General features: G+C 34.6%; 2 protein-coding genes and 1 long non-coding RNA gene across 3 annotated transcripts in view; 2 read left to right on the top strand and 1 right to left on the bottom strand.

The window, feature by feature from the left end:
* LOC120329393 (lectin-like) overlaps positions 1-12,520 on the top strand; it is a 41,162-nt gene that overhangs the window by 4,223 nt on the left and 24,419 nt on the right. The gene's annotated exons all lie outside the window — the stretch shown is intronic.
* Positions 1,921-3,786, top strand: LOC144430649 (uncharacterized). The gene is made up of 3 exons (XR_013479648.1): positions 1,921-1,936; positions 2,730-2,897; positions 3,302-3,786. It is a non-coding gene; the product is annotated as an uncharacterized LOC144430649 (long non-coding RNA).
* Positions 7,121-12,491, bottom strand: LOC120329356 (uncharacterized). The gene is made up of 8 exons (XM_039395960.2): positions 11,957-12,491; positions 11,658-11,761; positions 10,754-11,250; positions 9,794-9,990; positions 9,212-9,312; positions 9,032-9,146; positions 8,715-8,807; positions 7,121-8,209 (listed from the first exon to the last, which is right to left on the bottom strand). Exons 1-8 carry the CDS (start codon positions 12,151-12,153, stop codon positions 8,041-8,043), a joined length of 1,473 nt encoding a protein of 490 aa, XP_039251894.2. The 5' UTR covers positions 12,154-12,491; the 3' UTR covers positions 7,121-8,040.

Raw genomic sequence — 12,520 nt, 5'->3', positions numbered from 1 at the left:
TTATGTCTGTTATGAAGTTTTCAAATCGAACTATCTATCTAACGTGTGGAATCCAACGGGCCCAAATGTCCACATTAGCGCGGTAAGCACTTTATCAGTGATAAATATCCATGTTTGCCAATAGTTTTTTTTATTTCTGGAATTGCTCCATTTTTGATATGTATTTAAACTCTTGTAATGCTCTTTATTGTGTTTTTTTTTCCTGACTTACACTTATGCACTGTACCACTGCACTTCTTCATTGGTGAAATAAACTGAAATATTTAATTTCTGAAAGTATCTGAGTTGTTGTCATGTCAAAAAAATTGCAAGAAATTTACTTTTTAGGCAAACCAGTTAGAGATCCCTGCCATCCAGACTATATTCCATCAATTTTTGTATATTCGGCCGCCTCAAGTAAATCCAATTTGAAAAACACTTTCCAGATACAGCAGTGCAAAAGATAGAAGTGTGCATATCAATCAATCGTATATTTGTCATCACAAAAACAAGTTCAAATAAAAACGGATACAATGAATAAATATACAGTACAGATTGCATAAAAAAGCGAAAAGTCCTAAAATATAACTATTCAATAGATATCCAGAACCAGTCGATACTGCAGCTTCATCTCATAGTGAGTCAAATGCAACCTCCAAAGAAAATCAATTGGAGTTACTCGAGGAGTAAAATTTACGAATCAGAAAAGAGAAAGATGAAGCTTTAGACAAATTAGTTAATTTAGAAAACTTTGAGGCAGAACTTTTGCAGCTTAGAATTGAGAGAAATGAGGCAGTGGAAAAACTAGAAAATTTCAACATTTTTAGTTACAAGAACTTGAGCAAATAGCCAAAAAAATTCATTTACTATACTGTTTTACCAGTAGAAACATTTGATGTTATGTTCAATTTCCTCTGCACCTGTTTGACAGATCCGTGCTGTTATAAAATGCCCATGACCTTCATGAAACTACGCTTAAACGAACATTTTGATACGTTAGCAGACATATTCAATTTGTCTACATCAAATCTCGACATCGCATTCTGGCGCTGGATTGATTTAATCTAAAACAAAATGTTTGTTTCTGATTTGTTGGACTGTGAAGCAAATATTAAAACACACCACTTTTTCGACAATACTTCCCAAGATTGGCATCATAGACTGCTGTGAAATATTTATCAATAGACCGAAACGATTACTTGCCCGAGCCCAAGTATACTCTGATTACAAAAAAACATTCCACTGTCAAATTTTTAATAGCTTGTACACCGAACGCTGGAACGGTTCAATTTTGTATGCTTCCAAACTTTTCCTGTTTTTCATGGCCTCTTTTGTGTATATTCCAGGTGTATTGATGAGATATTAATATACGTCAGGGTATTCAACCTTTGGCCATAGAGATGTTTCATCCGCTCATGCATCCTGTGGTGACATATAGCCTAGGTTCATTCTTCCAAGTGACACATCTTGAGCTTTTCAAAGTAGGCTAGCGTTTTTTTTTTTGTATAGAAATCTGGGGGGTGAATGCTATAGGCTATACAGAAGCTGACGACGCCATTATATGGATTAATGCACAACAATAAAATAGAGATTATTTATAGTCTATATACACGTTACGTACAGTACCATATGCTGTTAAAAATTTGGAAATGACCGACAAAAAAACTGTTACAGATCCAGGCAAACCAAAAATACTGCAGTGCTAACACCCTGTCTCATCGTATCATAAAGCCTAGTACTATTAAGCTACAGGAACAAACAAATGCCGTGCAAACATAGGCTATACCAACTAACGCTACAAAATAGATATACTTTCAAACACAACTGCAGGAAACGAACGCGCAAAACAGTTCACGGCAGACGACAGTCCAGCGAGATATACCTGCAGTTTTGGTCGAGCGACTTTGGCACGTGGTTATGACGTCACGCGAAATTTGAGAATAGAAAACAACAGAAGGTAATGTTTTCAGATCAATGACAACTAGGCCTATAGGCATCAAGATATAGGCTTTTCAGTGCATGTTTGTAAGAATTATAACTACTGGATCGAATGTTATTAGGGAGGTTATTCCACAATTTAACACCAATGAATTTGATCGAGTTTTGAGTTCGTTTGGTGCTGAAGCGATTTACATAATATGAGCACCCGACAGAGGAACGCGTTTCATAAGAGTGAACGTTGCTCTGTTTTAAAAAATAGTTGGTGAAAGCAGAAGGGAGTTTTTTGCAGTGATGTTGGTGCATTATTTTCAATACCTCAATTTCATAAATATCTGCTAATTTAATAATTTTAAGACTATGATAAATAGGACTAAGTCGTGAAATATAACTGGCAGCAGAAATTGCACGAATTGCTCGGTTCTGAATAATTTCAATGCGGTGTAATAAGGTTTTATCAGCTGAACCCCAAGCAATTATGCCATACTGGATATGGCTTTGAAATAAGGAATAGTAAATCATGCGTAAGGTGGTAAGCGATGTGTATCTTCTAAGCTTGTATAGCATTCCAACAGACTTGGATAATTTAACGGCCAGGTTGGACAAGTGAATATCCCACTTCATTTTACTATCAATGTATATACCAAGATATTTAAAGGAATGGACATTTTCCAATTTTTTATTATCAATTTGGATTTCCAAAACATTTTTCGATTTGCATTGGTATGGAGATATTAACATGGATTTTGATTTTTCAATGTTTAGTGTTAATTTATTGGCTTTCATCCAACTTGACACTTTTGCAATTTCAGTATTTACTCTCAACTGAAGAACTGCACAAGATTTGTCGCTGTCAAAGAGATTAGTATCGTCAGCGAACAATTTGGAAAATAATGAAGAGCAATAAGTTATGTCGTTAATATATACGAGAAAAAGGAGAGGGCCCAAACAGCTACCTTGAGGAACTCCGTGCGTCACCGGTAAGGGAGAAGAACAGTATGATCCCACTTGAACATATTGAGATCTATTATTCAAATAACTAGAAATGAGTTTGCTTGCAATTCCCCGTATACCATAATGCCTCAACTTAGAAATCAGGATGTCATGATTCACAGTATCGAAAGCTTTCTTTAGATCTAGAAAAGTTGCACTGACATACTCCTTTCTTTCCAATTTATCATAGATATGATATGATATGATACTGTATCTAAAATGGCATGTGATGTAGAATAATTGCTCTGAAAACCAAATTGATATTTATTTATTACATCATATTTAGTTAAAAAATTTGCGAGTCTTTTATGTAACAAACGCTCAAACATTTTATCAATTGCTGAGAGGATTGATATTGGTCTATAATTTGAAATTAATTTTTTATTTCCAGATTTGAAAAGAGGAATAACCCGGGCGGTTTTGAGAGATGAAGGAAAGATTCCAAGTAACAGCGAGGAATTGAAGAATCTTGAGAGACAAGGGGCAATTATATCCGCAACTAATTTGATGAAGCGCGCTGGGATGTTGTCTGGTCCTACAGCCTTCCTGTCGTTAAGATTTTGTATTTCGATTAAAATTTCATTCGCGGTGGATGAGCTCAAAAAGATGGATTGGCTCACACGATTGCGGAGAAAAGGTTCGAAGTTAGCTGTATCATTGGAAAACTTATCAGCCAGGCTGGACCCAATTGTTGAGAAGTATTTGTTAAATTCTGTTGCGATTAAAAGTTCATCTCTAGTTATACAACCGTTTTCAGTATTAATTTCATCAATTTTATGCTTCAATTTCTTTTTTGCATTTGTGATTTGGCCAACTATTTGCCATGTTGACCTGGGATTACCTTTGGTTGTAGCAATAAGATTTTGATAATAAATTTGTTTAGCTTTATCTATGGTTCTTGACAAAATATTTCTATATTGTTTAAAGTAAGATCTCTGGGAACTGTTACCTTTCAAGAAGTGAGTTTTAAACATTTTATTTTTGTGTCGAATACAAGCGTTTAGCCCTTTGGTTAACCATGGTTTTGATTGTAACCTTTTCTGACGCCGAGAAAGTGGTCGAAGTGGGGCATGGCGATCAATTAGGTGAACAAATGACTTTATAAAGTCGTCAAAAACACTATTAAAATTTTGGATATTTAAATTAATTCCAGCAAATTGATTAGCAAAAATGACCTCTGCATCACTACGAAAGCAATCGATTGAGAATGTTGACATGTCCCTTGACATTCTGCGATTGTATGTGTATGATGGTTTGATGCCTCTCAGACAGCACTCGATCGGAAAATGGTCTGTGATGTCTGACAGAACTATGTGGGAAGCAATATGCAATATGAGCGTTACTAGGTGTTAAAAGTAAGTTGATGTTAAAATCTCCAATTATCAAAAATTGTTTGTTTGCCAATTTAGCGAGAGAAGTTTCCAACATGTCAGTAAAATGAGGAACATCATTTCGAGGGTGTCTATATATCACACCAACGATTAATTTATTGTCAGTACTGGCCAAAGTGATTTTGAACCATACATTCTCACAGTTCGGGTAATTAAGATTATAAATTGAAATTTCATTATAGGTAAGGTCGTCACGGATAAAAGCACCAGCACCACAGGCTTTGGTGGTAGAAGGCATGTGTATGAAACTATACCCATCCATATTAATATTAGAAACATTGTCACTTGATAATTTTGACTCGCTTATTGCTACTATATGGGGAGGAGATGGAAAAATGTTTAAAAGAGTTATCAAGTCATCAATATTTTTTTGTAGGGATCGAATATTTACATGGAAAATTATTAAGTCGGATAAAGATTGGATAGATTTTAAATTATGAACTTCTATATTACTGCACATTGTGACATCACTGGAAAAAACTAATTGAGAGTTACTAGAATTGGCCATTTAAGATGACAAAAGATAATTGCAATGTGATATAAGACAAGTAGCCATATTTAGGAAAACATAAACTTTTCCAAGAATACATTGTCCAAGAATACATTGTAAAGTGTACAAATTATGTTTAAGTGACCTACTTGATTAATGAAAGGTCAGCATCACTCTCAATATGGATGGTAGCAGTCATTGTGTTCTTTCTTATTAGTACCTTTCCATTGTGCGTCCATAGATATTTGTATCCGCACTTATTTTTCAGATCTTTCGCCTTGAAGAATAGGTCCTTGTTGTAGTCGCTGAGGTTTTCGACAACGAAAATTTTGGTGGATCTTGAGAATTGTGGAAAATCTTCATGAAAGTTTGCTGATTTAAGATGGCGACGGTTTTTCAATATTTGATACCTGGTTTTCCTATTTACAAATTGGACAATAATTGGTGAAGGTTTTTTAGTGTTAGCTTTCGACATTCGGTGGCAATTTGAGATGTCTAAAGGTTGTAGCGATATATTGAGTCGAGCTGCTATTTTCATGATTTTATTTTCACAATCTTCTTTTTCTGTGTATGGTATATTATGGAACTCTAAGTTATTGAGTCTTGACCTTCGCTCTTGGTCGTTTTGTCGTTCTGTAAGAATATCAACCTCCTCTTCGAGATCTTCTACAATTCTTTCCAGTTAGCGAATTCTTTTGTTGTTTTTGGCTGTAATGGTATTGAGTTCATTGTAATTGGCACTCAATTCATCGATTTTTTTTTGCAATAAAGACTTGGCTTGATTTTATCTCCCCAACTTCTTCTTTGATAACACTGATCGAGGATAACTGGGTCTTAACTTGCCTCATTGACTCATCCAGAGATGATAGAGATTCCTGGATGCATTTACTAGTAGGTGTTGTTGATGAAATATCCATAGCTAATTTTTCGATATGTTGTTCAATTAATGCTGGTATTTCCAGTCGCAGGGTCTTAAGAATAGTGCTCTCGAGTACAGAGACTAGGTTGGAGATGTTTTGATCGGTTATGTTAGCCATTGTTGAAGAACTGGCAACTTGACGGTCGGTGGGACTTTTACGCTTTGGGGGGTTTGGAGGAACATCGCATGATTTTGTAGTAGACGACATCTCAGTTGTTCTTGAATCCACAACTCGAAAATGATGTTGAGCTTTCAGTTGACAGATTCCACCCCAAATGCTGAAGAGTTTCAATCATTCATAATCCAGCAATCAAGTGTCCAGTATCAAAATGTAGGCTATGATATTAATTTAACGCTACAGTACTATATCTGCAAGCTTAATACAACCAAATACTCCAATGATTTTGTCTGCAAAGGAATGCTGTGACATTCTGGTGAATCAAATAGGCGATCGTCTGCGCACTGAACACCTTGCCGCGTTCTCTTTGATGAACCCCAAAAATATTTCAAAATTTGCACGTCAATTTCCCATCCATTTGTTGGCTACTGTCTCCAAATTTTACCCCATGATAAACGTGGGTAAATTGGAAAATGAATTGCGATGTATATACACCAATCAAACTTTTTTGAACATCACATCAACTTGCGCGCTCTATGGGTTCCTCATAGATAACACTCTAGTAACTACCTTTGCGGCGTCTGCAAAATTTCTGACATCATTTTGACGACGCCTATTTCTTCCGCCGACGCAGAGCGAACATTCAGCACGCTGAAGCGTATTAAAACGTATCTCAGAAACACAATGAAGCAAGATAGATTAAATTCCTTGGCTGTTTTATCCATTCACAGAGACGTTATTTCTGGGATGCATGACTTTAATCAGCGCGTTATTGAGCATTTTGCTTCCAAGAAACCGCGGCGTGTTGCATATATGTTCAAGCAGTAGAAGTCTAGCAGCATATATATCTATGAGTGAGCGACGCATGTCCTTATCTTTGCATTAACTTTCCTTTCTTCATAGTAACGTTTTAAACCTTGTTTTAGGTTTTGTCTGCTTTCCCGAAGTTTCTGTTAATATGTCATTGTATTTATCTGGGTAAATATTGCCTTTCCTTTTGAAAGAGGTTTCAAAATAAATATGTCTATATTTATTAATCCCTTGACTTGGACCGGTTTTAAAGACACTTTCTTATCGTTAAAAATTGTCGCTTTTGCCGATTGGTTGTTACCGATGGAATGGTTTTTATACTCATAAAATGATGGGAGAACTTACAGCGCTCATCCTGTCCCCGTAGATGGGGGTGACTTGGTCCCGCAGTAGCTTGCCCCGGTCGTCAAAATGACCACGCGCCGCCACTGAATTTCGTCTGTCTAAAATCTGAGTTAATTTTTTTCATCATAAAGTAGGGAGGTGTAATGTAATACCCATGTTCTCAATGTGAAAACCATAGTTCTCTCGTTTGGCCGTATGGCGCTTTTACGTTGTTATGTAAATAACGTGCTTTTAATTGCCATTATATTCACTTCGTATATATTGCTTCACATGCAACACTTGCATCCGAGTCTGAATATGAGGAAAAGGTATGTTAGACGTTGGAGGAAACTGAACATTTGCAATATACGAGTACACAGCAGGAGTAATATTAATATTTCTGACTGCTTTCAGTCGTATACTGAGACAACAGAATAGCAGAGTATTATTGGCAGTATTCCAAAGTCGGTTCAATCGTTGTTTAGCGAGGAAGAAGTCTTTCTTGTAACGCCGTCACTCCAAAACTCTGCAAGTCATACTAATGCTTTATGGTCTAGTATTGGCGAAAGGAGCTCTCGGTAGTGGCTAAACCAAGACACAACATATCTACTTCTCGAAAGATTTCTTACACCAGTGGTGATAGGAAAATGCAAGTTTTTTGCGAACTGATTATTTACTATGGGTTTTGCTCAAATATGCAAATAAATTTATTTTCTCAGAAATAAATTCATTTCACATTAAAATGGTTCAAAATAAGCTACAGAGATATTAAATAGCTCTAGTTATAAAATTTCGAAACACAAATTTGGAATCATTAACGAATAGGCAATAAATCTACAGTCAATAAGTCTACAGACAAAAATGGTATCTGATAAGTGTCACAGATATTTCTCGACCAAATCCTGGCATGCTCGCCATTTCACAGTTAGGTCTTTTTACTGCGCAGTTGTAAGAGCAGTAGACCCAAGATTTCGGATTGGTATGCATTGCAAACTAGAGCAACTCGACACTTTAAATGCCAAAGGGGTTCATACTCTGATGGGTTCCTGCATTCCGTTTTATAACTACCGTAAATGTTTCACTTGCTTTCTTGCATATTGGTTGGTCTTGGATCAATAAGTTGAGCGCCTTTGATATTTCCACCTGATCGTTTCAGTTCGTCAAGTAATGCAGTAGCAGACATTTTTCTTGAAACAACAAGATATCTGATATCATCTTTGTTATATGATTTGCTACGGAGTCCATACCTATGAATTGATAAAAAAAAAACAGGGTGAAATCGATAAACTGAACAAGAAACAATAATTCCAACTGGAAATATAGTAATACTTGTTTACACCAAGTTTTAACACAATAATCATATGCCCAACATATCCAGATCCTGATGAGGGGGGCAATGCAGTAAAAAAAAACTCCAAATATGTTGATGTTCATTACTGGATAGTGGATATATATTATTTGAACTTGCAGTAAGATATATTTGACTTTGAGGAGAGACGAATACAACTCATGCAATATTAGTTTGGTATAAAATATTCAAACCGAGAGGATCAAGCTTATTTAAACATATCATAGGACACACCAATGACCTACATATTATCTTGCTAATTTGGGGTTGTCATTGGAAACTAATCAAATTTTGATGACCTTTGTGTTCATGTATTTAAGAAGTACTTCGTTTTTTTTATGATTCAAGCTCGATAAATCAAGTGGTAACTAAGAATCATAAAACATTATTTAATCAAAGTATACTTTTTAGCGAGTTTGTGGATCTTTGCTCGTTCTATGTTTGTAAGCTCAGGAGAAAATGTAAGATGATCTGTCCTTTGTGAAGAGGCATAATTTCTGGAAAAAAACATAAAATTGGAACAAAAATCCTGGTGGAAGTTGATTGTATACTAAACATACTAGGTATCAAATGTGAAAAGTCATCATACCAAAGATGGTAAAAAGTGATTATTTACTAGAAAATGCGAGGGAACTGATTTTTTTGCATGCATTTTTTGACAGTAAAATGGCCATATAAACACACAAACATATCGGTAAGTAAATATAGATCCCAAGCGCACCTGATAACATTGTCAGCTTCTCTAAACCTTATTATATTTTTTCCAATATCTTCTACACCAAGACCAAATCTGCCATATGTTTCTTTCACAGTTACTGGTGCAGATATTCCTGAACCTTTCATAAAAGTAAGCAAATAGCATAATTATAAGAAAGTCACAGAATTAAAAATTTTTACCAACCTGTTTTCCCAAGACCACCTTGACCTTTCCATCCCATCTTTCGTAGCAATTGATTTCCTAAATTTGTATCTGATATTTTCTGTCCAGCCGCAGAACCAGTCCTAAACATATAATATTTTGACTGTATGGATGTTCATAGAATTTAATAACAAAACAAATTGATGATTAATTGAACTAAAAGCTCTATAGAAAACAGATTATACACATTAGTGTTCTTCCAATAGTTGAAAAAAAACTTAGACTCCGGATCGAGGGAATTTTGCCTCCATCTCCAATTTTTGACAAAAAAAACTTTGATGTACGCAAGCCTTCCAAGTCTGCCTATAATGCCCAATGCTTTTTTGGTTTCAATTTTTGTGTTTCAGCCATTAGAAGTCTGAATTTCTGATTACATCGACTAACTATTTGAAAATCACATTTTGGACCCAAAAACTTGTGTATGCAAGTCTGGAACGCCTAATGGATATTTAGACTTTCGAGTTACGGCCATCAGAAGTTTGATGACAAATTTACATCATTCAATGACTTCATTGTGAAACTGGTAAAAAACCAATGATTAAGTATTACAATTTATCGACATACTTCGAAGCAATGTCATCCCTTGATATTGCACTGTCTAGATCCCCAGGTTGAGAAACTAATATAGTTGGTTGCGTTGTTTGTAATAATTCCAGTGCTGAAAAGGCAGCTGCATATTTTGCTGACTTCTTCTGATTAGCAAATGCCTTTCCTACTAAGACACCACCCAGATATAATGAACAACTGTGACTTTTAATAACCTGAACAAAAAGACAAGTCAATTTTTGAATGATTTTATTAATATCATATGTAAGGTTTGATTAAACCAAAATACAATCTTTGCTACGAACAATGCAAGAACTTATCAACTTATATAAACACCAGCAATACCCATAAACCATAAACAATTACGAACAAAGAATATCCGCAGACGGCTGATCGAAAACAGTTCAAATGTCGCCTATGTGCAAATTTAAACACTTTTCCGGAGCACATGAATCATAGTAATGATATAAATCAGATTTAATACGAAATATCTCTAACAAGTTAATTCAATTAGAGATGGCCGAAACCGAACAATTCACTAATTTAATTACATTCTGAAATACTAATTTTTAATACAGAATATATACTAAAATGAGTGCATGAAGCGCGATGCATTTAAAATATTTAAAGAAATTTAATTTGACAATAGGCCTACTCAACGGTCGCTATTCCCTTTTAAAGTCCAATAAGTTCATTTTTCGCCCAATAAATAATATCAAATGCTCATTATTATGAATTCTTCAAATGAAAGGATTCTAATTATTCTTTGAGTAAAGTATTAACTATACCAAAATATACTAAATTTCGAATACATACCAATTTATATTTAATTTGTTCTTCCCTGATATTGAAATTTGAAATACTAGATTCACTATTTTCACAATTACGTTCTTTGGGCATACTTTTCCTAGTTCAAGTTTCATAGATTATGACAGGCTAAGAAAACACAGATAAATATAATAAATATACAAAATTAACCTCATCATCGTATTGTTGTTCAAAAACATATTCTTCTGAGATGCGACAAAATGAAGTAGATGATTGTATAACAGATAAAGGAGATTCGTTCACTTTTTTGCGAATAATGAAATTTTTCAACTTTTCATACTCTTCTGAATTCAAATTAATTTTTACACACGTTGCATCCGTAGGCATTGTTGGTACTCTATTCATGATTAAAGTTGGCTGAGTAAAATTTTTATCAATGATTTCCTTTTGAGACTCTGGTTGACTTGTAATATTTCCATCAACTTTTGTTCGTTTTATTTCTATCACATCTTCAATTTCATCTTCATTTGGCCTTTTATTTACATTCACATTTTTTGTTTTACTTAATTGTTCATCAATTTGATCTGATGACAATTCATTGTCAGATATTTTTGTATTTCCTGTGCCTGATTTTACAAATCTCATTGGAAAAATAGTATGTGGTAATTTGGAAGTATCGTGCATGTTTTTCATTCTTGGTGTATCATCTGTAAAAGTAATTATAAAAATAATTTTCAGGTGTTATTTTAATTGTAAACAACAGGGCAATACTCAAATATATGAACATAAAGGCTGAATACTAATATAGAAACTGCAAGGCTAGCAAAAATTCAGGCTTACATTAAAGAATAATGCAGAATGTTACCAGTACATAAAAAGTGTGCCTGTGAATTAAAAAAAAATTAAGATCCGGTTTGAAATATCAAGCTCCATTAATAAGACCCAATTTGAATAAATAGCTGTCTAGCAGTCTAGTGACATTTCCCATTAATAGTTTGGTGATTTGGCAAAAGTTTTCAAAATGTATCTTATCAATAAAACAGCGCACCATACTGCATCACATGGTAGTCCAAGAACTGGATACTATGGTTTACGTTTTTATCAATAATCTCACCAACAATTCCAATCACCTGGATCTCTGCATCCCGGAGCATTTTATCTGGAGGTTCGAGTCCTTCTTCCATATCTTTCAATGTGTCCATCACTTCTTGGGGATATCTATAATAAAAGTGGCTAAATATTCATAATATGTTTGGCTTGAATTGTAATATTTCACAACATGGCCTTGCATACGAGTAAATCACATATTATAATGAAAACTGAGAAAATATAAAGAAAATATTGAAACAAATGTGATATGTTCAGTATATCAGAATGTGAAGTGTTTCTGCAAAATAGAACTTACAAACCTACCTATTTCCACAAAAATGAACATTGACCCATGCTTGAGAAAGACAAATTAAACGATCTTTATCCTTGAAGTCATCCCAGTTGTGAAGAAGAAATGTTTTTCTGACGTGCCAGTGAGTCTTGCTCTCCCAATAACATCGAAGTTTCTCAATATCATCAACAAAATCTCGAGATTTTGAAACTATATCCGAAATGTCCATGATGAAAATAACTCCCAGATATTTTTAATGTACTGTTGTACAGACAATAATTTGACTTTTGTCACTCTGAAACTATTCAAATCTTATAATTCTGTAATTTGAGTACCGGTAATTACTATATACCTATATATACTAATTATTAGGCTTAGGATAGGCTTCACATACTACTATATTACTAATTAGGCTATATCAATACCGCACTGATACAAAAAGAAATAGCCTAGGTGGTCAAAGGAAATGAACATACTGACATAGTCTACAACCTGACAACGCGGTAGTGATTACGACTGAGACTACTAGCTCCAAGTGCATCGGATAGACCCGACTTTCCATATTTCTTAGGTCACGCGTTTATGCAGTTATGCGC

The sequence above is a fragment of the Styela clava genome, chromosome 12 (genome assembly GCF_964204865.1).
Source record: "Styela clava chromosome 12, kaStyClav1.hap1.2, whole genome shotgun sequence".
Lineage (NCBI taxonomy): Eukaryota > Metazoa > Chordata > Ascidiacea > Stolidobranchia > Styelidae > Styela > Styela clava.
Note: the sequence above shows the minus strand (reverse complement) of the source record. Positions and strands in the feature narration are given on the sequence as shown.

What these genes read in the sequence shown, in the direction of transcription:
- LOC120329356 (XM_039395960.2), bottom strand. Translation starts at nt 12,153, where the DNA reads ATGGACATTTCGGATATAGTTTCAAAATCTCGAGATTTTGTTGATGAT. An exon ending in AACAACAATACGATGATGAG is followed by an intron (nt 9,991 to 10,753) that starts GTTAATTTTGTA and finishes CTTTTTGTTCAG; the next exon opens with GTTATTAAAAGTCACAGTTG. An exon ending in ATCCACAAACTCGCTAAAAA is followed by an intron (nt 8,210 to 8,714) that starts GTATACTTTGAT and finishes ATCAATTCATAG; the next exon opens with GTATGGACTCCGTAGCAAAT.